This window comes from Camellia sinensis, chromosome 13 (genome assembly GCF_055761805.1).
Source record: "Camellia sinensis isolate YWXY chromosome 13, ASM5576180v1, whole genome shotgun sequence".
In the NCBI taxonomy this organism is placed as follows: Eukaryota; Viridiplantae; Streptophyta; class Magnoliopsida; order Ericales; family Theaceae; genus Camellia; species Camellia sinensis.
In genome coordinates this window covers 66,635,551-66,661,868 of record NC_138973.1, presented here as the reverse complement: position 1 = coordinate 66,661,868, position 26,318 = coordinate 66,635,551, and the positions used below count along the sequence as shown (strand labels likewise).

The window sequence follows — 26,318 nt, the reverse complement described above, 5'->3', positions numbered from 1 at the left end:
TGTTGTTGTGTCTTGGCGCTCGAGCGACCTTTCTTGCGCTCGAGCGAGACCAATTCATGTGTCTGATGATCAAGCGTCAAACTCTCCGCTCGAGTGGATTGTGCATATATCAAATCGTAAAAGTGACTTTTTATATAATTTTTTACCCAAAGCCCTGAGGTTGAGAGCCTTTCTCTCTAAAACTCACTTTCTCTCTACATATTGACCTAAATCCTTTGATCTCTACACCCTTGAGCCTTCATTAAAAAGATAGAGCTCCTCAAGATCTTCTCTTTTACCCGATTAAAGTTAGATTTCGACATTTTTGGGGTTCCACCCTTGCTTGGCTCGTCTTTACTCTTTGAAGTAGGGATTTTCTGTGCTTTATTATGGGTTTTAACTTAAGTATTTTGAAGTTGTGTAACAATGGTGGGTTTTGTGGTATTTTTAACACAAACCTAGGGTTTAGGTGATATTTAAAAGAGGGGTTTTTGGTGGGAATGAAATAAAAGAACATGGGGTTTGAAAATGAAGTCTTGTTGTGTCAAAATAGTTGATTTTGATACTTGGTTGAGATTTGGAGAAAGAGGGGAAATTTGCCCTAAAATGAGTATTATATTTATTTTGTATAAATAAATGATATTGATGTTGTAAACATGGAATTGGACATGTATAGAGAGAGATAGTGAAATGAAATGGATGATGTGTCTCATCTTCGGAAATTTCGAATAAATTATCTGTTTTGAGAATGTATATCTGTTTAGAAATAACTGTATTGGGCTATCGGTGGAAGATATCTTTGATTGTTGTAGAAATTACATGTGGATTAGGTGAATTGGAACTATCCTATGGTTAACTATCAGTGAATATGATTATGTTGTGAATACATTACATATGTATGTACTTTGGGAGTGGAAAGGGGATGTGCTTCATACGTAATTATGTGTTTATATACATTGTATATGTATGTTTGTTTTGGGAGGAGAAAAGCGATGGACTCCATTATAATTAAGTTGGCTGGAGTGTCCTAGGTGAAAGTCCCAAAATCTATACATGGGTGCCGATCCTGCAGACGAAATATCCGCAAAATGACAAGATGAAAATCTATACATGGGTGCCGATGCCGCGGACGAAAAATCCGTAAAATGGCAAATGAGTGTGGATATGTTGACTGTGAAAATGTTGAACTACCGAGTTGTAGTCTCGCTTGAGATATTGAAGAAAACTAATGAAATTGGTTTATGTAGCAAAGTGAAACGAAAAGGGAAATGAAATGAACTATAAACTTGCCATGTTGTGAATACAAGAGATGATGAATGTTTTAGCCTTAACATTGTTTATGCTTACTACTCTTATACCTCTGTTAAATCTCATATACTATGTTAGATTATCTTTACTAGGATGTGGCTCACCCTATTTGGGGAAAAACATTTTCAGGTAATGATGGTGCGCCTCCACCAAGGCAATAGCATTGGAGGGTTATTTGGGAAGCACAAGGGCTTCTTGTTTTGTTTCGCATTTTGTATAGCCTAGGGCCTTAATTGTAAGGGCTAGTCCCACTTTTGTTGTAACCAAGTTAAGACTTGGAAAGGTATAAGCCTGAAGGGCATTTATTTATGTTAAACTCCATTGTAATAGTAACTTTGTATAATGAGAGGACTGTTTACTCTGATGTATGTTGCCTTCTTTATATATGTTTATAGGTTATATTATGGTTATATTTTGAGGGTGTTACAGGCCAACCCCTCTAATTTTGGACTTTAAAACATGTTTTTTGCCACTGAAAATACTCTGAAATTCAGTGGTTAAAAGCCCAAAAAAATTTGGTTTAAAAGTGGGAAACAAAAGTGCAAAAGTCTTAGAAGAAGGAATAAAGAAGGGTGAGACACCCCTTAACCTTAAATGGCTTAAAACACCAATTTCAACCCATTAAAACAGAGATTTTTATAGCTTAAAAAAGGTCCAAAAACAGTGGGAAAAGATAGAGAAACAAGTGTACTAAAACAAGTTAAAAGACAAGTATTATACCTCTTGAAGCCAAGCATAACTTTAGGCACAAATACAAGTCCAAACCACTTTCTAGAGTTCCAACAAGACCTTAAGGGACCTCAACTCAAAGATGTTCAATTTTGATTAAGGATGTGTATACAAAAGAGTGATATAACTAGGCAAATGTGCATAAAATTGCAAGAGAGAGAAAGAAATCTAGAGAAAGAGAGAGAAAATTTTGAGTTTGAAATCTTCTAACCTCAAAACATGAAAGAGGGGGTCCATATATATAGAAAATATGAATTCTATACAAGGGGATCCAGCCCTCTACGTGTGGACAGATACAAGCATCTGTGCAAACAGCTAGCACAGCTGGCATAAAATATCTGCAAAAAACACTGGTGGCCGACCGGCCATCAATGATAGCCAGCAAGGCATCATTGATGGCCGGCAAGGCACATCAATGGTAGGCAGATAATAAGACATGGCCGGCAGCCTCCAAGGATGGTTGGCAGGCCACCAGAGATTGCAAGCTGGAAAGACCAAGGCATGGTCAAAAACTGAGACAAAATAGATGCAGGGTTTGAAAAGCTCAAAGTTGTGGCGTTCCACTGAGGACTTCGAGCACTCGGTGAGTAAACAGACTCGTCATCGGATGTACCTGCTAGAATATCCAAGTCTTGAAGGACCGTAAAAAAATAGGGTGTCTACTGTTTGACGGACATCCTCCTCTTTGCAGAGAAAAAAAGAAAAGAATGCTTATCTCAACTGTTGATGATGAGGACACTCCTTCCAACTCTCCATAAAACATCAATCCATCTTCTCTTCCTCCTACCAATGAACCAAGAGAACTAAGTGTAGAACCAACTCCACAACCATCTCAAAAACAGCCTACATCACAACTCTCTTTATATCCTATCCCACAACCTACATCACAACCACTTTCACAGCCTTTACCACAACTATCTTTACAACCTATACCACAATCATCTTCATAGCCTATACCACAACCATCTTCACAGCCTTCCCATTCTGAACCTCCTCATATTGCTTTTAAGGATGTTACCCTTAGGGCCTTTCCAATGAAGGTCCTTTACCTAGGAGCAACTAAACCCATTAAGTTCCTTTTAGTTTTTACCCCTCAACCATCACCATCCAATTCATCCTGCTCTTAAACTTCCAATAGGCAATTAGAAAAGATTGACCTCGACAATTTAACAAGCAGTCAATCAACTCTCCTAAGTCATCAATCTTCTCCAGGAAATCACAACATCAAGTCCCCTTTATCAGGAACTCAAACCACCCAAGGTAAGCGTAATTACTAGTGTGATTGAGCATCTATCCCCTTTATTTCTACTAACTTCGACAAACTGCTCTCTTTTTCAAAACCATAGGGACAGATACAATCACTACACCACCCTCACCAATGAGTGAACCAGAGACAAGTCTTGAAGGCCCAGATGCTACTACTGCCTTTTCTACACTAGAGGTTACCACTTTAACAATCCTTGAACTAGTTATTCCTGCCACCACAACCACAACATAACAAAACCAACCTCCAACAGATATTCTATCCATTGCTGAACAAGTACTACTGAATTTTTTCATTTCCTACTATCTACAAATTACAAACTCATCAATTTATTACTGTCGACAGGCCATCATCCCAGCTCAAGATATTTGGGAAGAACTCTCCATCCTTCAACAAAACCTAGACCAAATATCCCCACTTTCTCAAAGACTACATCACTTCCAAACTAAAACCTAATAAACCTTAACCACCTTCATCAATCTCATCAACACCCCACTTAAGGAAATAACCCTCAACCAACCTGATGAAGCCTTGGCCTGCCTTACTGATGTCCTAAACCTTTTACCTAATCCTTTTAATCCAATCCAATTAAAACAACTAGCCAAACTCATCACAGAATGGCCAACTCTTTTGGAAACGGTTCAAACCTACTCCAAAAACATCCAAGCCAAAATAGACTTTCTAATCAAGGCCCAAACTATATCTACCTCCCTCAAGCTCAATTATCAAACCTCTTCAGCCATTTCTAGACAATTTACAACACTTGAACTTGAAGAATCCAGGCTTGTGGCAGAACTGGCATCTGTCAAACAAAGAAAGCTCCATCTGCAATAGCAACAAGACTAACTCAACCAAGAAGCAAGGTCTATGCTTTCTTAGATTACGAATGGTCCTTTCTCAATCCAAACTATCAAAGCAGAGGTAGACTAAGCCCAAACTATGCTGGCAAATGCCCAATCAGAATGGGGCATTCTGGCCATTCTCTTCCCCAAGACTTAGATTAGCTTCATTTCTTCTATGTATTGTACAAAACATTTTACTATCTTGTGCAACTAGTAAACTACTATACAGATCTTTTCTTTAATGAATATCAAGATTTTGTCTTGAGTGGCCTATTGTACTCCTGTGCAAATTTTCTTTCTTTGTGCATTGATTTGTCTTGTATACACTAATTAACTCCCTTTGAAAGCTTCCCACATGGTTGGATAATACCTCTTAAGGTATTTCCCATTTATTTTCCTCCTATGTGGTTGCCCTTCCAAGGACTCCAACTAATATGCACCTCCCTTAAGGACTTTATGAATCTTAAAGGGGCCTTCCCAATTTGGTGACCACTTGCCAAATTCAGGGTCTTTTGTTCCCAGTGGCAAAATGGTCTTCCACACCAAGTTACTTACTTCACAGATTTTCAATTTAACCTTCTTGCTATAGACTCTTTCAATCTTTTTCCTTTAAGCCATCATACAATCAAAGGAATCAATCCTCTTGCATTCTACATCTTGTAATTCCATGAACATGGCCTCCGCATACTCATCGACAGGAATGTCATAGTGCTTAGCCACCCTACTAGACTTTACTGTCACTTTTAAGGGTAAAACTGCAGCATGATCATAAACTAATTCATATGGAGATGCTTGAATACTATTCTTTTTTGAATTCCTATAGGCCTATAAATCCTCAAATAATAACTCATGCCAATCTCTTGGATTGTTTTTTATCACTTTACGCAGTGTCACTTTGATTGTTTTGTATGATGACTCTGCTTGCCCATTTGCTTGGGCATAATATGGAGATGAGTTCAACATTTGAATGCTATATTCTTTGGCAAACTCCATTACCTCATCACCATTAAATATTGTCCCTTGATCAACAGTAATTGTTTGTGGTAAGCCAAACCTATGTACTATGTGTTTCTTAATAAAATCAATCACATGAGACTGATTCACCACTTTTAATGGGATTGTCTGTACCCATTTAGTGAAATAATATGTGGCCACTAATATGAATGCATGTTGTCTTGATGATGGAGGAAATACCTGGCCAATCAAGTCCATTGCTGGCCAAGGTTTAATAATTGAATGCAAGTCCCTAGCTGACACTTTTTGCACATTGTCTTGTTTTTGGCATTGCTGCAACCCCTTTGCATAATTAATGCACTATTTCTTTATAGAGGGCCAAAAATTCCCATGCCTTTTAATCAACTACCTCATCTTCTCACCTACTTGGTGAGCACCACAAATGTCTTTATAGACCTCTGCCATGACTTGCATCTGTTCCATCTCTCCAATACACAATAATATCAACCCATCTTGGGTCCTTCTAAACAAGTCATCTCCCATAATCACATAATTCACAGCTTGATACTTTGTTTTCCTATCTACTTTTGCCTCTGGGTCCCCTCAATACTTGATCAAAGGTAACCTCTAATCATCTTTTAACACCTCCAAAGTCAATATTGACAAACCTTGCAACTGTCGACACCTAACACAGGCATTGTTCTCTTCTGAATCCTAATTATTTTTTCCTGGAAACCCTTTGGAATTCTCAAACCAGAGGCTGCCTGGTCTATTTTGTTGCCCTCCTTATTCTCAAGTCTGAACATGTGTTAAAACTCTACTGTTTCAAAACCTTTGACTAGTTGCAATACCTTCTCTAAGTATTCTCCAAGTACTGTACTATTGCACTTATACTGGCCTAGTACTTACTTTATCACTAACTGTGAATCCCCAAACACTTTTAAGTATGGAATCCTTAGACTTTTTGCCAATTCTAGGCTAACAATCAAGGCCTCATACTCTGCCTGATTATTTGACAACACCTGAGTTTCATCCAACTGGCAAGAGGATTGAAACACCTGTCCTTGAGGTGACACCAACACCACCCCAACACTAACACCTTCCTCAGTCTTTGAACCATCAAACATTAGCTTTCAGGGCTCTTTTTCAACTGAAAATACCTCATACAAATCTACCTTGACAGGGTTACATGGATGCTTAGCCAAGAAATCTGTTAGTGCCTAACCTTTCACAATTTTTTGAGGTACATACTTGAAGCAATACTCAATTAAGGCCAACAGCCATTTTCCCTACCTCTCTCTCAAAACTGGCCTAGATAACATATATTTTACTACATCAGTCTGAGCAATCACATTAACCTCTGTAGGTAATATGTAATGCCTCAATTTGATGGCTACAAAATACAAAGCTAGGCATAACTTTTCTACAAAGCTATACCTAGTTTCTGCTTCATTTAACTTTCTACTCAGGTAGTAAACAGCTTGCTCACTCCCTTTCTCATTATCTTAAGCCAATAGACACCCAATTGACTGCTCTCCTACTAATATATACAACTTTAAGGGTTTCCCTTTAATGGGTGGTATCAGCACTAGAGGTTTGGACAAATAGTCCTTAATTGCATCAAATGCCCTTTGATGCTCACCTTCCCATCTAAAGTTTTTATCAGACTTCAATTTTAGCAAATGAGAAAAGACTAAAGTCTTCCCTACCAAATTAGCAATAAATCTCCTTAAAAAATTAATTTGCCCAAGGAAACTTTGTAACTCCTTCTTATTGGATGGAGGGTGTGCTACTCTAATGGCTTTAGCCTTGTTTGTATCCACCTCTATCCCCTTTTGATGGACCAAAAAACCCAAGAAATTACCAGCATACACCCCCAAAAGCACACTTTAAAGGGTTTATTTTCAATTGATATTTTCTTATTCTCTGGAACACCTGTTGAAGATGTTCTAAATGCTCTTCAAACTCATCAGACTTGATTGCCACATCATCAATATATATCTCCAAAAATCTTCCAATCAAATCATGAAAGATAAAATTCATAGCCCTTTGATAGGTGGCCCCTGCATTCTTAAGCCCAAAAGGCATTACCATCCACTCAAAGGTTCCTCGGGCCCCTGGGCACCTAAATATAGTCTTGTGAACATCATCTGGGCTAAGAAGTATATGATTGTATCCAGCATGGCCATCCATGAATGACAAAATATTATGCCTTTCAACTGAATCTACTAACAAATTTGCAACTGGCATGGGATACTTATCCTTAGGTGTAACCAAATTCAAATTCCTGAAATCAATACACACTCTAATCTTTCCATTCTTTTTAAGAACTGGAACTATATTTGATAGTCACTCCACATACTTGGCTATTCTGATGAAACCAATATTCAACAACCTTTAAATTTCATCTTTTACCATAAGAGTGACCTCATTTGTCATTCTTCTTAGAGGTTTCTTGTGTGGCACATAATTTGATTTTATTGGTAGTTTATGTTCAACTGAGGACCTATCCAGTCCTGACATCTCATCATAACTCTATGCAAAACAATCAGAATAATTTGAAATCAAGCTAACTAGTTTGACTTTACATTCATTAGGTAACAAAGCATTTACATAAATAGGCCTTTTACAGGCCTCTTCTCCTAGGTTAAACTCCTCTAAAAGGTCCTGCACATCAGCCTTGAGATCAGCAAACTTTGCAGGAGTTGCCTTTAGATTCTCATACTGCACCTCCTTGTAATCTAGAGGGCTATCATCTACCACACATTCTGCCCAAAAACAATGGGGCAACATACCACCTAACGTCCTCTATAAAAAGAAATTAAAAAAATTCTAACAAAAGTATTTTTAATTATATCAGAATCACATTCACTCTCACTTTTCTCCATCTTCATTGGTAATGTCTTCAATTAGCACTTCATCTATAAGCTTGGTCTGCAAGACACTTGGCCTAGCCACTTCCTGGCTCATCTGTCAAAAAACTCTCTCAACAAATTTTTGGAATTGATCATAAGTCAATCTAATTCCTCTGGATTTCAGTTCTTTATTTTCCAACACAACAAGGCTGAACTCTTCAGCATACAACATAGCTTCCACATTATAAATATTAGCCTTAAAGGGATTTGCCTTTGCCCAAAAGACCTCCATGCATTGCCCTTCCTGACCTTTTACAATTAAGAAAATTAAAGCATGATGAAGGGAAGAAGTCACACAACCATTAGAATGGATCCAATCCCTTCCTAACAGCAAGTTATAATTTGAAGTGGAGTCAATCACAAAAACATGTTGCTTTCATAATTCTGGTTCCCACTTGCAATTGTAAGGCAATTACTCCATTTGTATTAGATGACCCTCTTGAGAAATCACTCATAAATACATCAGAAGGGATTTACCAATCACACTTAAAATTTTGATAGGAAAAATATTTAGGGCTGAGCAAGAAATCCATATAATCCGTAATCTGATCCAGTCCAGTCCAATCTGGTAGGTTTGGATTGTTTTTTTGAATCCGTAGTTCGGTTCTGGATTAGAAATTAAAAAATTCGTAGGCCACAGATTGGTTCTGGATTGAATCCCATAGTTCCGGATTGGAATCGATCTGGACCGTATACAAATAGTCTATATTTATACTATAGTCTATGTTTCTTACTATTCTTCTAATAAACTTGAAACCCCATAGATTTCCCACTTTTTCTCTTTTAGATTTTTAGTTTTGCTGAGGTGTTTTTTTTTTTCCGAACTATGATGCTCGGCCATGTAATAGGTTGTTCATCAGGTTGTTTCCCAAACTTGAATCCCCATAGTTTTCGGTAAAAGGAATTTTCTGGCCATGGAGCTTTAGGCCATGGGATGTGTGTTGGTGTTGTCTCGGAAATGAAGAGTGAAACATTGGGTGAAGTTGTTTTGGGTGTGCAGCACTTGGGAATTTGTTTTGGTTAGTGTGGATTGTTTTGTGGGTTTCAATTATTTTATTTTTAGAGTTAAGTGTTATAGCTTTGGTGGAAAAGAATAGTGTGGGTTTGAGGGGAAAAAAAAGTGATTTGAGTTCAATTATGTTTATATTTTTATGAAATTAAAATGTTCTATATTTTTTTTTCTTATTTAATTATATGAATTTGTGGTCCTAAACCGATCCAATCTGTGTTTAAACAGATTGGTTCGGATTGGTTTTATGTTTTAAACAAATTGGATTGGTTCTAATTTTTTAAGAACCGTAGATAACAAATCGGTCTTGGTTTCACCTCAATCCGAACCAATCCTAACCATGCTCACCCCTAAAAATATTCACAATAGCCCCATTATAAACTAACACCCTGGTCAAAGGACAACCATTCAAGTGTGCACTTACATACAAAGTTCTCAGATGCCTTACCAATTTCGGCTTAGGTGATTGAAGTACCACCTTCTCACCACTTCCAGTTTTAACTACCTAAATGGATTTACTAGCCACCTCTTTTGACTCATTCACCTTTGTCACCATCACAACAGGCTATGACAAGTCCTCTACATCCCCTTTTAGCTGTTTTAACTGCCCAGGTTTTGCCTCAAACCTTTTTGGTAGAGCTAGAATCATATTACAATCAGTGTTTGTAGGCAAAGATTCAAACCTAACTGCACCTAACTTCTCACCAAAGTCCTCAGAACTCTTAGACTTTGTATCTTTGTTGGTGTCTGTAGCTCGACTTTTCGTGCCCCCTTTCGGAAGACGAATAAGGCCTACAGTATCGGACTCCTACAGTTCTGAATCTGATCTCACAAGTGTAATGTGAAATAGATAAATACCAAAGAGTCCAAATCCAGAAAATCCTTTGAAAAATTGATTTTGAATCAAATTGCCAAAAATGAATTGCTTTGCCAGATACAGAGTCACCACCTAAATATTTTAAAAAAATTTAGAAAACCCATGACTCGTGCCAAAGGCCACGTGTCCGTCATCACCAAGATTGTTTCAGCTTGGGAACTTAGGTACGAGATGAGAAGGTCATGAATTGAGTACCCTCGCTCACCCGATCAAAGATCGACCTCTACTAATCATGATATGAATCTTATTCACATTATATGCTTTTGTTTCGATTATTAGGCTAGCATTACTATGTAATGCACACACACATAAGTATAGACTAATTTGCAAGAATTGGAACATTTGATTTCATGTTTGTTTTGAAAAAATATTTCGAATATGTATCACTTGAAAAAGTGATCGCATATAAACATTACTCAAATTATTCCAATTCAATCATTCAAGCAATTAGCCTCATGGAAAGCATGATAAACATGGCAACAATCACATGCATGCAATATGCTAAAGCGCGTAAAGGCTTACCTAGTACTCCAAGCCAAAAGAGAAATGAGTTAAAAAAATGCATGATTCCTAACTATGTAATATGACTAATGCAAAGCATGCAAAAATGCAACTAATAGGCTCGGCTACTAATATGGCATATGAATCAATTTGATAACATGCGATCTAAGCACGTATCCAAAGAAGTATTTAAACTAACAATGCAAGTTAGAATGATGAACCAAGTCTTGGTGCATGCAATACAAATGGATGCAAACATGAAGTATGCTAAACAAAACATGATGTCCCTAAACTGACCATCATAAGCTAGTAAATAAAAGGGAGAAAGACGTGGGGTTGGAAGACATGCACATTATTACAACATTTGTGCCCTCACACAGGAGGGTCCGAATAAACTAACTAGCTAACTAATTAAAGCTAAACTCATTAATTAACTATTGCAAAAAAAATGAATAAATAACTAAACTACTTAACTAATTATTACAAACCGAATTAATTAACTAATCTAGCTAATTAAAATAATAACGACACGATACAAATTAACTATTCTAACTAATTAATTACGAAGCCATTATTTTAAGCACAACACTTATATAGACAACACGGATCCCGAGGATCAATGGAGGGCTCATGTATGAATGTGATTTCCACTCGATAAAGGCACTGTTTCTGCTGCTACATATCTCTGTTGCACAGTAGAACACTTTCATTGATTTCCAACTCCAAACCAACTATGTTCTGCCTCAAGAGAACACTGCTTGAATTTGCACTTGTGGCTAGTAGAGGGCCTACCGTCCACTGATGATGGCATGCTGACCACTGTTGACAGAACTTCCCTGCTGCAACAAAGAGCAAATAGAGCAGAGATGTATTCTCAAGGGTTTGTTTACACAATTTATCCCTCCTTGTCATTTGAACAGCTAAAAAAAGTAGTAAATTTGATTCACAAACCATCAATCTATGCAATTTCATTGCATTGAGGCTTATGGACCAAAGTGTGCAAATTCAATAAATGCAATAAAACAAGACAAGACCCTCAAAACCACCTCCCTATCATGAAGGATCAAGGGAAGGAGTTGACAATCAATCTTGAATCGTTTTCATCACTAATGAGTATGAAACAACTCAAAACTCAAGGGTTCAATTAACGTCCGATTGAACCCAAACCAAATTGTTATCTTGTATCATTTTAATCATCAATTTTATTATTTCATTTTAAATTACCATCCATTCTTTAATAAATTGAGTCCAAAGGGTGAATTGAAGTCCTCTAATGAAAAGAGGGCTCAAACTAAGAGTTTCTTTAGGCATGAAAGAGACATCATACTATTGGTAATAAACCCCTAAAGGGATTAAACCATTAAGCATGACATCTCAATCTCATGCTTAAACAAACAAGTTGTTTGAAACCACTTTCAAAGCAAAACAAAAGTCAAGAAAGGAGGGAAGTTGCAAAGGTGATCAAGAGTGATCACAAGTATGGAAAGCCATAAATAAACACTATCAACTCAAATAACATGGTGTCTAAGGCCTAAAACACCAAACTCATGAGGACAATTACTATAAGTATGCAAAACAAAGCTCAAATGCAACAAACACTTAGAAATAGTCTTAAAATAGTCTAAAAATAGTCTTAAAACATGCTGGAATTAAGACAAAAATGGCTAGATTAATAAGCTAAAACATAGATCATGCTAGGCTAGTAAGCAAAACACAAGAAGGGGAGGCTAACCCCTCTAATTTTGGATTTCAAGACATGATTTTAGCCATTGAAATAACTCTAAAAAACAGTGTTTAAAAGCTCAAAAAAATATAGTGCAAAGGTGGAAAACACATGGGAAAAGGCCTTGAGAGCAAGGTGTAAAGAAGGATGAACCACCCCTCAACCTTTATTGACCTTAAAACCCAAGTTTCAGCCCAAAAATACAAAGTTTTTACAGCCCAAAAACAATTGGAAAATAGTAAGAAAAAGAGTGAATACAACAACTAAAGAAGCAAAGCCTTATACCTCTTGAAGAGAAAATCCAATTTCAAGCAATAAAGCAAAGCGCACACACCCTCAAGAGCTTAAACAAGGCTCAAAGACACCTCAACTTGAAAATGGAGAGGTTTGGTTAAGAGTGTATAGGCAAGGGTGAAGGACATATAAGCAAGGGTTAAGAAATTTACAAGAGAGAGAGAATTCTAGAGAGAGAGAGAGGAAAATTTTTCTAGCCTCCAAATATGAGAGGGGGGTCCTCTATATATAGAAAACATGAATTTCCCTCATAAACATCCAACCATACACGTGGGAGTAGATGCAAGCATCTATGCAAACAGCTGGCACAGCTGCCACAAAATATCAGCAAAAGACATTAATGGTTGGCAACCAAGAGTAATGGTCGGCAGCCCAAAGAGGTGGCCGATAGGCCACCAAAGGTTACAGGCTTGAAAATCTTTGGGTTTGGTTCAAAAATGAGGCAACAAGTGTGTAAAGTTTGGAAGGCTCAAAGTTGTGGCATTCCGCTGAGGACTTCGAGCACTTGACAAGTATATGCACTCATCATTAGGTGTACAAGCGATGACGTCCAAGTCGTAAGGGCCGTCAAAAATGGAGTGTCTACTGTTGTAACAACCCCAACCCATGATTAACACTAATTCACGTTTAAGTATGCCAAATGAGTAATTAAGAAGTAATTCTCAGTTAATTATATGTGCATTGCATCATTTTGTGTTTATATCTGTTTAACGTAGAAAGACATGTTCATGTTTTAGTTTCGGTATGCGAAGTGAAGGCCCTATCGGAATCCGATACAGAAATTGATTTGATTTATGAGTTATTTGGAATTTTTAGAACCTTATGGTAGGTTAATTAAAATTCGATTTGGAACGATTAAATTAGATTAATTTAATGTCAACTTATTTGGCCTTAATTAATTACACCTTATCCAAGCCTAATTAAGGCACTAGTGGGCTTCCTTGGCCACCCATACACTCTCATTTCACTCTTTTGTTGATTCAAACGTGAGGGAGAGAATGAGGGAATAAAATTTAGCTCAACTAAGGAAATGCTAGAATTGTTAACAATTGAAGAGGATTTGAGGATTCAACTTCAACATTGGTGAATTCAAGTCTCTAGGTAAGGAACCAACCTCTTAATTGGGTAATGGATTTAGACTTTGCAAGACTTCAAGTGAATTAGGTGAATTCGTGTAGGAATTGAGTTAGAATTGAGGAGGTTTGAGCCATACCATACATGCATGTCCATTTCTTTACAATTTGAGCATGATTTCAAAGAATTCTTTCATGCATGTGTTTATCTCACCTATGTTTTGAGAATTCATCATATTTTTCATCCTCTCATTACATTTGATCATGGTTTGGAGGCTTGAAACTCAAATCATTTCATGCATGTCATGTTTTTGGAACATCCATAAAGTTTAAGTTGAGATTGTGAACAATTGGCATGCCCTTGGGCCATGATTTCATGAATGATCTTCAAGTCATGATGTTTTGTGAGTTTCTAAATGTTTTCCAGAATTTTGGTCCAAAATATTGAGTTTTGAAGTGTTTAGTTTCAGTTTGAAGCTTGGAGATCAAATTTGGAAATTCTAGAATTTGAATTCACGCTCGAGCGTAGGAGTTCAACCTTGAGCGAGCACTCTGAGTGCGTGCACTTCTACTCGGGCGACTTGAAGTACGCTCGAGCGTGAAATGTATGTACCCAGAAGTTCATGTGTTTTGCAGCACGCTCGAGCGACAGAAGTCACGCTCGAGCGAGGGTCTGAGTTTCACGCCCAAGCGGAGATCGAGCGTCCATCGAGCGTGAAAAGCAAGTAACCAGTACTTTTTCAAAGTTTACAGTCCGCTCGAGCGAAAGAAGTCACGCTCAAGCGAACCCTCACTTTTTGCATGTCCGCTCGAGCAAGGAAAGCCACGCTCGAGCGGTGACCTTATTTCCAACAAGTTTTGAAAAATGTTTTTAAGTACACTTTTACATTCTCCTTCTATCCTAGGCATTCCTAGGCCATGATTAAGACTCCATAATGAGGTTAAAGGCTAGAAACACACTAAGAACAAATGAAATATCCGAGTATGTGTATTCAATGTATGAATCTGCCATTTTATGTAGGTCACGAGCCTCAGGATAGGTGAATTGCCTACTTTGCTGCCAATTTGGAGCTACCAGTTATTTGTAAGTAATAACTTAGTAAAACTATGTTCAAGTAAATTATTTTCTGCACACGAATTAAGAACTGTTCTATGAAATGCCATGTTTTATGCTATGAATGATTGTCCAAGTCTAACAATTACTTATGACATTATGCTATGATTTAAGTAATGCCATGATTCAAGTATATGCAAGTTCCCGATACCAGAGGTTCCTTATGGGACTGACAAGCTATCTATACCCGGCTGGAGTTTCCTCAGTAGAACTGACAAGTTTACAAGTTCCCAGTTCGGATGTTCCTTTATGGGACTGACAAGTTATTCTTACCCGGCCGGAGGTTCTTATATAGAACTGACAAGTATGATTTAAGACATTATGTGTGTGATCTATCAGCACTGATGGATGTACTATGTAAGACAAAGCATGAACTCTGAACTCTATATATGCTCAGAATGAGAATACGTATGTGAATTTCAGTTTCAGCCACAGTTATAGGGCATCATTTATTTACCCCTTTACTTTGTTATTATTCACTAAGCCTCCGCTCACTAGTTATTTATTATGTATGTAGGTGAGCAGGCTCGTGATCAGGCTTAAGATGACACTTGGGGTATTTTGTGTTGGTCAACCACCCTCTGTGCCTCACGAGGAGGTTCCAGATTAAGTCGTGTATTGTAGCTGTGTCAATATGGATGTATAAGACTGTCTCTTTTGTTTTATGAACAAGTCACCTTTTGTATGTACTTGTTAGTGACGTGTAAACAATGTACCTATGACACTTGTATGTATATAAAGTTTAAGGTTTTCAATCCCATGTATGTCTTTACAACTCAATGGACTTCGTATGTTTTGTATATTTGCTTCCGCAGCCTCTAACTATATGTTATTATGTCAAAAGGCCTTTGGTAAGCCTAAGATTACTGGCCGGTTACGACACTAAACCTATAGGGGCGAGTTTGGGTCATGACAACAGTGTCTTCCTTGCTACTGCCAGGAACCTCATCTGACTTGCTTGCCATCATGACATTCTCATCTGTAATTACCTCATCCCTCTCACTCTCCTCATTTGACAAGAGTGCTTTAGATATCTCCTCCAGTTGCCTTCTAAGGAAAATATTTTTTGGTACTTTCTTTGTTTTACTTGACTCGCCACTTTCATCTTTTTTCTTCTTCTCTCTCTCTCTCTCTCTCTCAAATCAAATTGTTTTGATCATCTCTTTTTGGATTATCTCATTTCTTTATTGAAAACATAACATGAAACTTTCTTTGTTCCTTTCTTACTTGAGTTCTGGTTGGGCCTAAAGGCTTCCACCCGAACAAAGGAAATTTTGGATGAATCACACCTTGCCAACCAACATGTGTAGGCACTGGTGGCTTCATCATCTTTGGCTGCATTGGGGGGTAAACCTATGGAACCCTCACCCCTTGGCCATGAAACTATTCTAGCCTAAAAAACCTTTGACCCTAGCCAAAAAATGGCCATTGAAATGGTCTTGGCACAAATACTGGTCTCTGAACATGACTAAAGCCACTAGATGGCCTTTGATCTTTTAACTGCCTTACTTTAACTCTTACTCCTTTTGCACCATGAAGAGAAGGATACACAGGTTGCCATTTGAAGAAAAATGGACCATCTTCCTCATTGTATGACTTGTCGACATGCCTAAAGATCCCAAGGTCCTGCCCATCAAACAACAATTGTCTCCATTGAAAATCTGAAGGTCACCTCATCCTAAGGTATTAAACCTTAAGCCATGATCTTTCACAGTCTCCTTCAACTTGTCAGCCAAAATTGCTTGCAATTTATCCTTTTCAGTCCCACATCTTGAGCACACAAACTTGTCCCCTTTTATCACTTTCTTTTCCTTTTCTTGCTTCTCCTTCTGGATCTTCTCTAAATCAGACAACTAAACGGTTGGGTTCAGTGCCTTCCTTTTAATGCTAGTTGATACCATATGAATTGGTGCCATTTCTGGAAAGGGATTGATGTCCACTACCATAACCCCTTTCTCCTTCTATGTATATTTCAGCAATCCATTTTGTATTAAGTCCTACATACAGTTTCTGAAAGTTAGACAATTGTTGGTAGAATATCTAAAAGTATTATGCCATTTACAATATTCTTTTCCTACTCTGTCTAGTTCTTTTGGAATTATATGTTCAGGGGACAATGTTAAAAATTAATTAGCCAATAATTCATCAAAAATGACATTAGCCTTAAACAAATCAAAAGAATGCTGCCTAAATGTAGGGTTTGTATTTCTTTTGGCTGGCTGAGTGGCTGGCATATCCACTGGTTTGTCCACTTTTCTCAAAATCCCACAAACCACTGGTGTTTTGCCAACCACTTGAGCCACATCCACATCAATTTCTATTTCTACATCAACCTCTTGGAAATAAGTTCCATAAGAGTTTGCATTCCTATGTCTCTCCTCTCTAAATATTGATTCATATTTTGTTGCCCTAGATGACAACTCAAACAAGTACCTAAACTCCATCCTTTCAAACTTCTTTCTTAAGTCAAATTCCAGTGCATTTTGAGCCATTCTCACAATTTCAACCTCAGGCATGTACATTCAACACCTTTTAAATTTGTCAATAAATTGTTTTACACTCTTAGAAAACTTCTGCCTCATTTCAAACAAATCAACTAGAGTTACTTCAGGCTCAATTCTATAAAACTGGGTATGAAACTGACTCTCCATTTCTATAATGAACCATGTGAAAGTAGTCCTAGACAAAAAAATGTGGAAATAACCTCATTTTAAGTATGTCATTATTTCCTGTTTCTCCACATTGTAAAGTAAACCTCCATATGTGTTTAATTATTGATTGGTTTTCCTCACCATGAAACAAGGAAAACTCAGGTACTCTATAGTTCTTAGGAAAAGGTTCCTCATCTACCCATTGAGGGTATGGTTTCCTAAATCTAGGCCTTTCAGGCCTACTCATCCATGGACCATAAAGGTCTTGAACAATTCGAATAATCTGGTCTCTTTGAAGATTTTCACCATGATTAATAGCATTTTGCCCCCTATACCCATAATTGTTTTCAAAAAATTCATGCCTGTTGACATGTAAAGGGGGTGTTGGACCTCTTAGCCTTGGGCCATTACCAAATGGTTCACGATGCATGCTAGGCCTGTGCATTTCAAGATATACACCCATATTAGCATAATTATTTACCCCTTGGTGTCCATAACCCATATATACCCAACATTTTGATTCCCAAAACCTTGATTATAGTCTTCAAAACTCATATTATTTCTTGGCCTCATGTTAGGATAACCATTAAATTCTAAACAAATCTCTGTCTTCCATACCTTTTTGACCATGTAATGGGTTAGAAAAAATATTTGACCCACGTTGCCCTCCAAGCCAATTTCCTTAAATTTTAACATTTGGGGTTTGAAATACCTTATGCATTCTTTCCTTTGTAGTTGGGTCCCTATAAAAGGATATTGGCTCACCAACAGACTGGTGTGACACACCAGTTGGTAGGAACATGTGTGTTCTCGAAGACACCTTTTGTGCCTTTACTTCACTCTGGCTTGCATACTCTATCGATGGAGCTTTCAATACACTCCTCACTTCTCCCAGAAGAATCTCGTTCTCCTCCAATGACTAGTTTTCTAGTGCATCCCTTATCTGAGCCACTAAAACCCCTGTTGGAATTTTGGCGTGGCCACTTGTTTGGCCTTCTGTACCCACTGGTTGGCCACCCATCTGGCCTTTATGGGCTATTGCCTGGCCTACATGTTGAGCATCACCATTATCAGCCAAGACCAAGTCTTGGTTCACCTCTTCTTTCTCAAACTCAACAGGCCTCTTTTCAACATGTTTTGTAACTTGTTTCTTCGCCTTCATCATTTCTCCTCCCCAAATTATGCAAGAAGGTCCCACTGGGCATGCAAAAAATTATTAGTAAAAATTATGCTAGGGTTGGATTGACAGCAACCAAGCAGTAATTCAAACTAAACAACTTAAACAGGAACAATCAAGCAATTACGGTTCTAGTTCAAATGCCTCAAAAGAATGAGAATTTCTTTGGATCAACTGATGATAGCAAAGTAAACAAGAAGGAAAAACAAGCTTTTTAAATCAACGGATGGCAACAAGGTAGATTAAACAAAAAGAAAACAACTTCAAATTGTTGTATCGAAGGATGGTAACAATGTAGATTAAACAAACAAAAGCAACTTCATATTGAAATCACCTATGTTCATTCAACAAGTACAGATTACAGTAACATAAACTACTCCTAAGTTACAATCTCTACTACTCTTAGGTCTAAAAGCTAAGTTGTTATGTTGTTGTTGATGTCCCTTACTTTCTGCAAACTTCTGGCTTTTATACTTCTTCTTTCCCACACCCTCATGATCTCTTCAATCTGTAACTGCTGCTGTGTAACTGCAACAACTGCTTCCTGGCTTCTAGGCCTTCCAATTACATTAGACCTTCACTTCTGTCTGTTGAATTGCCTCTTCAAGTTATCACATCCCTACAAGCCTTTTTAACCTTCCCTCGACGAAGAAAGACTTTTACTTTGTTTCATGCTCCCTCTTGAAGAATTGCCCACTGAGTTCACGATCACTGCCAGTAACTGCTCCATCACTTCTAGACGACCCATATGCAAAAAATCCATTTTCAACTGCTGATCTTGATCCTCTAATGTTGGGCATCCACTCTAGACTTGGCCACGTGTCCTTCACTAACTGGACCACCTATCGATACGGCTTGGCAAAAATAGAAGCAAACAATATCATAATACTTTTATCTTCTTACACTCAAACCTCAATTCTAAAACACCACGACCATCCTCCATCACTAGTGCCACCTCTCTTATTGGCCATCCCCTCTAATCGTCTTTTTTCCTCTAAACTTGTCATTACTTTCCACCACGAACCTTTCACTCTCATAAGGCCCCAGTCGCGAGCCACCCATTTTCAAGGTTGATTATAGAGGTTTACAATGGAAGGGAATGAGCTAGGAGTAGCGGTGGTGGTGGTGGTGGTGGTGGCGGTGGCGATAGTGATGGAGGGTTGAAAGTGGCAACAACAGCGACAAAGAAGTGGTGTGTGAATGGAAGAAAAATTAAGCTTTATTTAGTTTGGTTTTAGAATATGTTTTTAAAAAATTTTAAAAAAATTTAATAAATAAATAAACTTATTATTTTCATATGATTTTATCTTTTTAGGTGGCAAAAAAAAAAATTTGGTATTTATGTTTGTCTATAAATTTTTTCATAAAAAATTCACAAATTGAAACCAAACATAGCTTTAGGGTTTTAAAATTGAAGATGATAATATTATTTGAATAAACAGATGTGTACTGAAAATTTTATTTTTTTTATGTGTATTGAGAAGATGTTCATTAAGTATATGTATTGGGGAGATTAATGTGTGGATATAGAATTACCCAAAAATCAAGGGCAAATTACATCAATAGTTCCTACATTTTATTCTCTATGTCATTTTGATAATTACACTTTCAATTTGCTCAATTTTGAGTTTTAATTTTAGATTTCTTGTCAATTTAGTTTAATTGATAATGTCATTTAGTTTTTTTTTTTTTCATAGAAAATAATCATTGAATTGGTTAAGGTTTATGATAATTGTGTGTTTGAGTCAGTTTATGCACATCTCGACAAATCATATTATACTGAAGTTAATAATTAGGCAAACTTCCAGTGGCCCTTGGGCCGACTCGAACTCGAGACCTTGGATCTTATTCTCAAATCTTTACTGCTCTGTCAACAGTCTTTACCTCTCGGTCAATCCCTTAAACTTATTGAATTGAATGAGATTAATTCACTGAGTCGAGCAAACTTATAATTTTGTCCATAAAATCATGACACAAGTCACTTATATGAATATTTTTTATTAAAAAATGATAACAATTATAATTAATTGGACTAAATTAAGAGAAAATCAACAACTCAAGATTAAAATCAAACCAATTAAAATTATAGAAACCAAAATGATATAAAACAAATATATAAGAACTATCAACATAATTTGTCCAAAAATCAATGTGCGACAAAACTTTACATAGTTATCATTCTTCAACCAACGTTTCAATGGCTGATTTTTGAAGTAAATTTCTCGTTCACGCCAAAATGAATTTGAAAAAAAAAATTTAAATTTGATATTCGTCTACACATAGAGTTGAACTCGCAGAATCGTAGATCCGCCAAAACCATTTTCAAGCGAAATTAACAATGTTTTGATCACCGGCTGTATGTCATTTTGTTTTTTGCGAATATACAATTTAAATCAATTTAGATAGGGCGACAAGTTCAACACATCAATTGGGCTCAACAATGCAAAATCTGTAATGTTCTTTGCAACTTTGATGCCATTATAGTATCTTTAAGCATATATGTGGAATTTCCATACAACAATAAGAAAGAATTGTCTTCATCTTTTGACATGAAAATAAAATAAAATAAATAAATAAATTGACGAAGATCACAAAACCTCAACCAGCCAAGGTCGGCACTTCAATTTCAAAGCTAGAAAAAAACATTCGGAAAAATCACAGTTGACAAATTTCCAACCTATTCATCAACCTAAACCTTGTACATGTATAAATAGTCCTAGCTCCCTTGCATACCCATCAAGTTAAACATAATTAAAAAAGATTAATTTGGTCCATAATGGTGATGACACGGTTGCTTTGGCTTCTCTACACATCATTAGTGCTTTCTGCTCTTTCGCTAAATTGCCACTGCAGTGAGATCAAAAAGGTATATATGTAATGCTTTTTCTTTGATCAACAAACATATATATGTATAATATGAGTTTTATGTTAAGGTTTGTGTTTTTGATTTTGATTTTGATTTTGGAATGAATGATTGTAGGTTCATGTTGTGTACATGGGAGAGCGGCCACAAGAAGATGTTTCTGTTGCATCCATGCATCATGCAATGCTGAAAAATGCAATGGGAAGGTTGTTATTAGCACCTAACTAATACCAATATTTATGCATAAATGTAGTGAACAACTATTAATCACCACACTACTAAAACTCAGGATGGGATAAGCCGGATCAGATTTGCCTAAATATCACATTTTGATTATACTTTGGAAAATTATATGTATTTTATTGGATAAATTTTTTGAGCATCTTGAACATTTTACATTTGTTGAATGCTTTTCAAGAATCTTGAGAATTCAAGTTTGTGCAATTGCAGTGCTTCATCTGCAAAAGAGTCGCTTATTTATAGTTATGGAAGGAGCTTTAATGGATTTGCAGCCAAGCTAACAAATGATGAAGTTGCAAAAGTTTCAGGTGAAATATTAAACAAAGAAAAAATGGAATACAAAAAAGCATTGCTTATCTATATATATATATATATATGTTCTTTTCATGCTTAGAACATATTTGCAGAAATGGAAGGTGTAATTTCAGTGATTCCAAATCACAAACTGAAGTTGCACACTACAAGGTCTTGGGACTTCATGGGTTTCGGTACAGGCAATGATGGAAATTTACAAGAAGGAGATGTCATTGTTGGAGTTATAGACACCGGTAAATATATGTATATATATATATGAACGTAGCCCATGTCATTGTTCTGCTTTTCTTGTTCTACTTTCGATGCAATTTCATTTTTTGTTTTTATTAATTTGTAGGAATCTGGCCTGAATCTGATAGCTTTAGTGACAAAGATATGAGCCCTCCACCAGCAAAATGGAAAGGGGCATGCCAAGGCGCCAATTTCACCTGCAACAAGTAATTACATTCCTTCTTTCTCCATAGCAATTTGCTTTCGACTTTTTTACCCAATACAATTAACTTTAAAATAGAATTTCCAAATTTAATAAGTTTTAAACATATTTCTCATACTCAAGTTGTTTCATAAAATAAGACTTCGAATTTCTTAAATCACTTAAAGTCGTGCTTTGAAAACATCTCAATAACAATTTCTATGTATATGATAACCATGAATCAACAACACCATTCTTTAAAATGATGAAATGTTTTGTTTTTGGAATCACACAGCAAGATCATCGGAGCTCGATTCTACAATAGCGAAAACTATTATGACAACACTGAGTTCAAATCCCCAAGAGACTCCATTGGACATGGAACCCATACTGCCTCGACTGCCGCAGGCCGGGAGGTGCCTGGAGCGAACTACTTGGGACTAGCCGATGGAATTGCAAGAGGCGGTGTCCCCAATGCAAGGATTGCCGTGTACAAAGTTTGTTGGGATTCAGGGTGTGCTCTTGCAGATATACTTGCAGCATTTGATGATGCAATTGCAGATGGAGTTGACATTATATCAGTTTCCCTTGGAAGTGATTGGCCATACGACTACTTTGAAGACCCTATTGCCATCGGATCTTTCCATGCCATGAAATATGGAATATTAACATCAAACTCTGCGGGGAATTCGGGGCCTTTTGCCGTCACTGTCTCTAACTTCGCGCCTTGGACACTAACAGTCGCTGCCAGCACCATTGACAGGAAATTTGTTTCCCAAGCTGTTCTTGGCAACGGACAAATTTTCAGTGTAAGTTAAAAATTACAGTACCTGATCATTACCTGCGTTGCAACTTATTTTTAGCGATGTTGTATGTAATTAAGTTTTCTTGATATCTTGACAAAATGAAGGGTCTCTCTATTAACAACTTTGACCTCAATGGGACATCATATCCATTGATTTGGGGAGGAGATGCAGCAAACTACACCGTTGGCGCTGATCCAGAATCTTCAAGATACTGCATACCTGGTGCTATGAGTTCAGACGAAGTGCAAGGAAAAATTGTCTTCTGTGAGACACTTTGGGATGGTTCTGGGATTCTACTAGCTAATGGAGTGGGAACTGTAATGGCCTATTCATCTATAACTGATTTTGCCTTTAATTACCCATTACCAGCAACAGTTATCAGCACAGAGGATGGCCTCAAAGTTTTGGATTACATCAGATCGACTGAGTAAATGATCTTATTTATATCATTTGAGCTATCTCTGTTATTATTTTGTTCTATTCGGCAAATTTTATATTGTGTTAACAAAATACACTAATCATTTTCAGCAACCCCATTGCAACAATTCTAGTAGGCGAGACTCCAAAGGATGTCATGGCACCTGTTGTCGTCTCATTTTCTTCAAGAGGGCCCAACCCAATGAGTCCAGACATTCTCAAGGTAATGAAACAATTTGTCCATTGTGATTGATCTTCTTCACTTTTGTTTTCAACTGTCTCTAAATGTTGCATATCTTGAACTGCTAATGAATAGCCTGATGTCACTGCCCCTGGAGTCGACATCCTTGCTGCCTGGTCTCCAGTGTCCCCGCCGTCAGTCTATTATGCGGACACCAGGAGTGTCAATTACAACATAATCTCTGGGACCTCCATGTCTTGCCCTCACGCTAGTGGTGCTGCTGCCTATGTCAAAGCTGCCCACCCTGACTGGTCTCCAGCCGCCATTAAATCTGCACTCATGACAACAGGTACGGAAATCACAATACCAAGCTTTACCCTTTACATATTGAATTAGCCCGATAACGAATTCAACATATCCAACTACTTTTCATACTACTCTCTCTCTGTGAGCAGCATATGTTATGGACTCCAGGAAACAAGTAGATCTTGAATTTGCTTATGGGTCTGGTCACATTAACCCATCTGCCGCAGTAAACCCTGGACTAGTCTTTGATGCATCTGAGGCAGATTACATTGACTTCCTTTGCAAAACGGGCTACAACACAACCACGCTAAGACTTGTCACCGGCGACAACAGTACTTGCACTAACACACTACTCGGAAGAGGGTGGGATCTAAACTACCCGTCATTCTCTCTGTATGTTAAAGATGGCGAGCAAATCATGGGCGTTTTCAACAGGACAGTGACCAATGTGGGTGAACCAAATTCAACTTACGTCTCTAGCGTGTACATTCCCACAACTTTCAGTGTCACGGTAGAGCCATCTGTGCTATCATTTTCCGCAGTTGGGGAAAAAAAATCGTTCACAGTGAAGATAACTGGACCAAAGATTTCACAGCAACCAATCATGTCAGGTGCGATTACGTGGAAATATGGAGTCCATGTGGTGAGAACTCCACTTGTGGTTTATAACTATATTCCTGGTGCTCCTTATAACCTTGATGATGGTAGTACTTACTCCATGATTAACAACAAGAAGGCTACCTTCCGAGGTTCTTCCATATATCACAAGAATGGGATCATCGATCGGCTACAACTAATTTGAACTAGATCGCACTCTTGATTCTCGGAGGGAGCTTTTGAGGCAGTTATTGACTGAATAAATTGTTATGTTTTCGAGTTCTTTCAAATTCAAGACCAAGCGATAAAAAATAAAAGAAAAGGGAAGCCTTGTTCTCTAGTTTGCAACCTCTCTTTTTCGGGTATAATAAAACTGACGAGGACAAATGTTATTGCCTCCTAAGTAATGGAATTCATTTGTTCTGTATCTATGTTTGTATGTGTACTCTTTTGTGGGACGTATGTTTTCCTACATTAATTGAATAAATGCACAAGAAAAAAAAAATTATTTTCATTTCATTTCCCACAACTTTTAATGTCACACTTGAGCCATCTGTGCCGTCTTTCTCTCTTATAAGTGAGAGTCATTTAGGCTTCGTTTGGGAAGCCATGGTTTGGGCTTTTTTGGCTATTTTAGCCACAAAAAATAAAATAGGCTATTTTAGCCATAACAAACAAAATATCACATCCAACCCATAATCATTACATTCTTCTCTCACAAAAAAACTCAAAAAAGCCAAAAAACCTTTCCCAAACCAAGCTTTTAAGCCCAGGCTAAAATAGCCAAAAAAATCAAAAAGTCCAAAAGACAACCTACTTCCCAAACGGAAAGATTGCTCAGCTAACTTTGTTTTGTCAAAAATTTTAGAGTAAATTACAAATAATTTTACTTAAAATATTAATTGTTCATGTAGTTTTAGAAATTATATCTTACTTTTTTAAATTTTTTCAATTACGTGACAAATAACTTATTTTATTAATTAATTATTAAGTCAATTAATAATTTTTAATGATATCAAAAATATGTTTCAATTAATAGTTTTTGTAATTTTATTGTTTCATAAGAGGGTAGTTAGAACTTCAATTTTTTCTGTTGAACGACAAATTTTAACAAAGAAGTATTTGTAACTTACATAATTACATAGCATAATTTGTATTTTAAGAAAATCTCAAAAAATATATTTGTACAAGGGTCATGTTATAGATGTAGATGATCATATTGGCGATTTATAAATCACAAAGAATAAAATACTTTTTGAACGAATATAAATTGCATCTGGCCTATATTTAAATTTTTTTGGGTTAGTTACAAAAAAATCTAGGGTTTCGTGTGTTTTCAATTTAAACTCCAGAGGTTCAATTTTTACAAATTAAATCTTAAAATTTCATCTGTGTTTCAATATAAACCCTCCGTCTATTTCCGTCTCACTTCATTTTCTTTCTTTTTTTCAGATATAAACCAAGGTTTAGATTCAATATATTTCAATTTTGAGTTTCAATTTTTAGAGTTTGTACGTATGACTAAACCTGTAGATATTTATATAAACATTTGTACATATGACTAAACTTGTATTCGCAAGGTTTAGAGTTTCAATTTTTACAAATATATTTCTTTCTTTCTTTTCATCTGTGTTTCAGATTCAAACTTTAGCACAAATGAGATCATGGAAAATTCTAGAAGGCCCTAAAGAAAGAATTCAAGTACATATACACATTTGTACATATGACTAAACTTGTAGATATTTATACAAACATTTCTAGAAAATATTCT

General features: G+C 36.8%; 1 protein-coding gene across 1 annotated transcript; it reads left to right on the top strand.

Annotated features, from left to right (window-relative positions):
• The first annotated feature begins 21,394 nt into the window (after window positions 1–21,394).
• On the top strand, window positions 21,395–25,061 carry LOC114298307 (cucumisin). The gene is made up of 9 exons (XM_082902401.1): window positions 21,395–21,479; window positions 21,724–21,821; window positions 21,921–22,061; window positions 22,166–22,265; window positions 22,536–23,049; window positions 23,151–23,473; window positions 23,575–23,686; window positions 23,780–23,993; window positions 24,100–25,061. Exons 1-9 carry the CDS (start codon window positions 21,406–21,408, stop codon window positions 24,750–24,752), a joined length of 2,229 nt encoding a protein of 742 aa, XP_082758527.1. The 5' UTR covers window positions 21,395–21,405; the 3' UTR covers window positions 24,753–25,061.
• The last annotated feature ends 1,257 nt before the right edge of the window (window positions 25,062–26,318 follow it).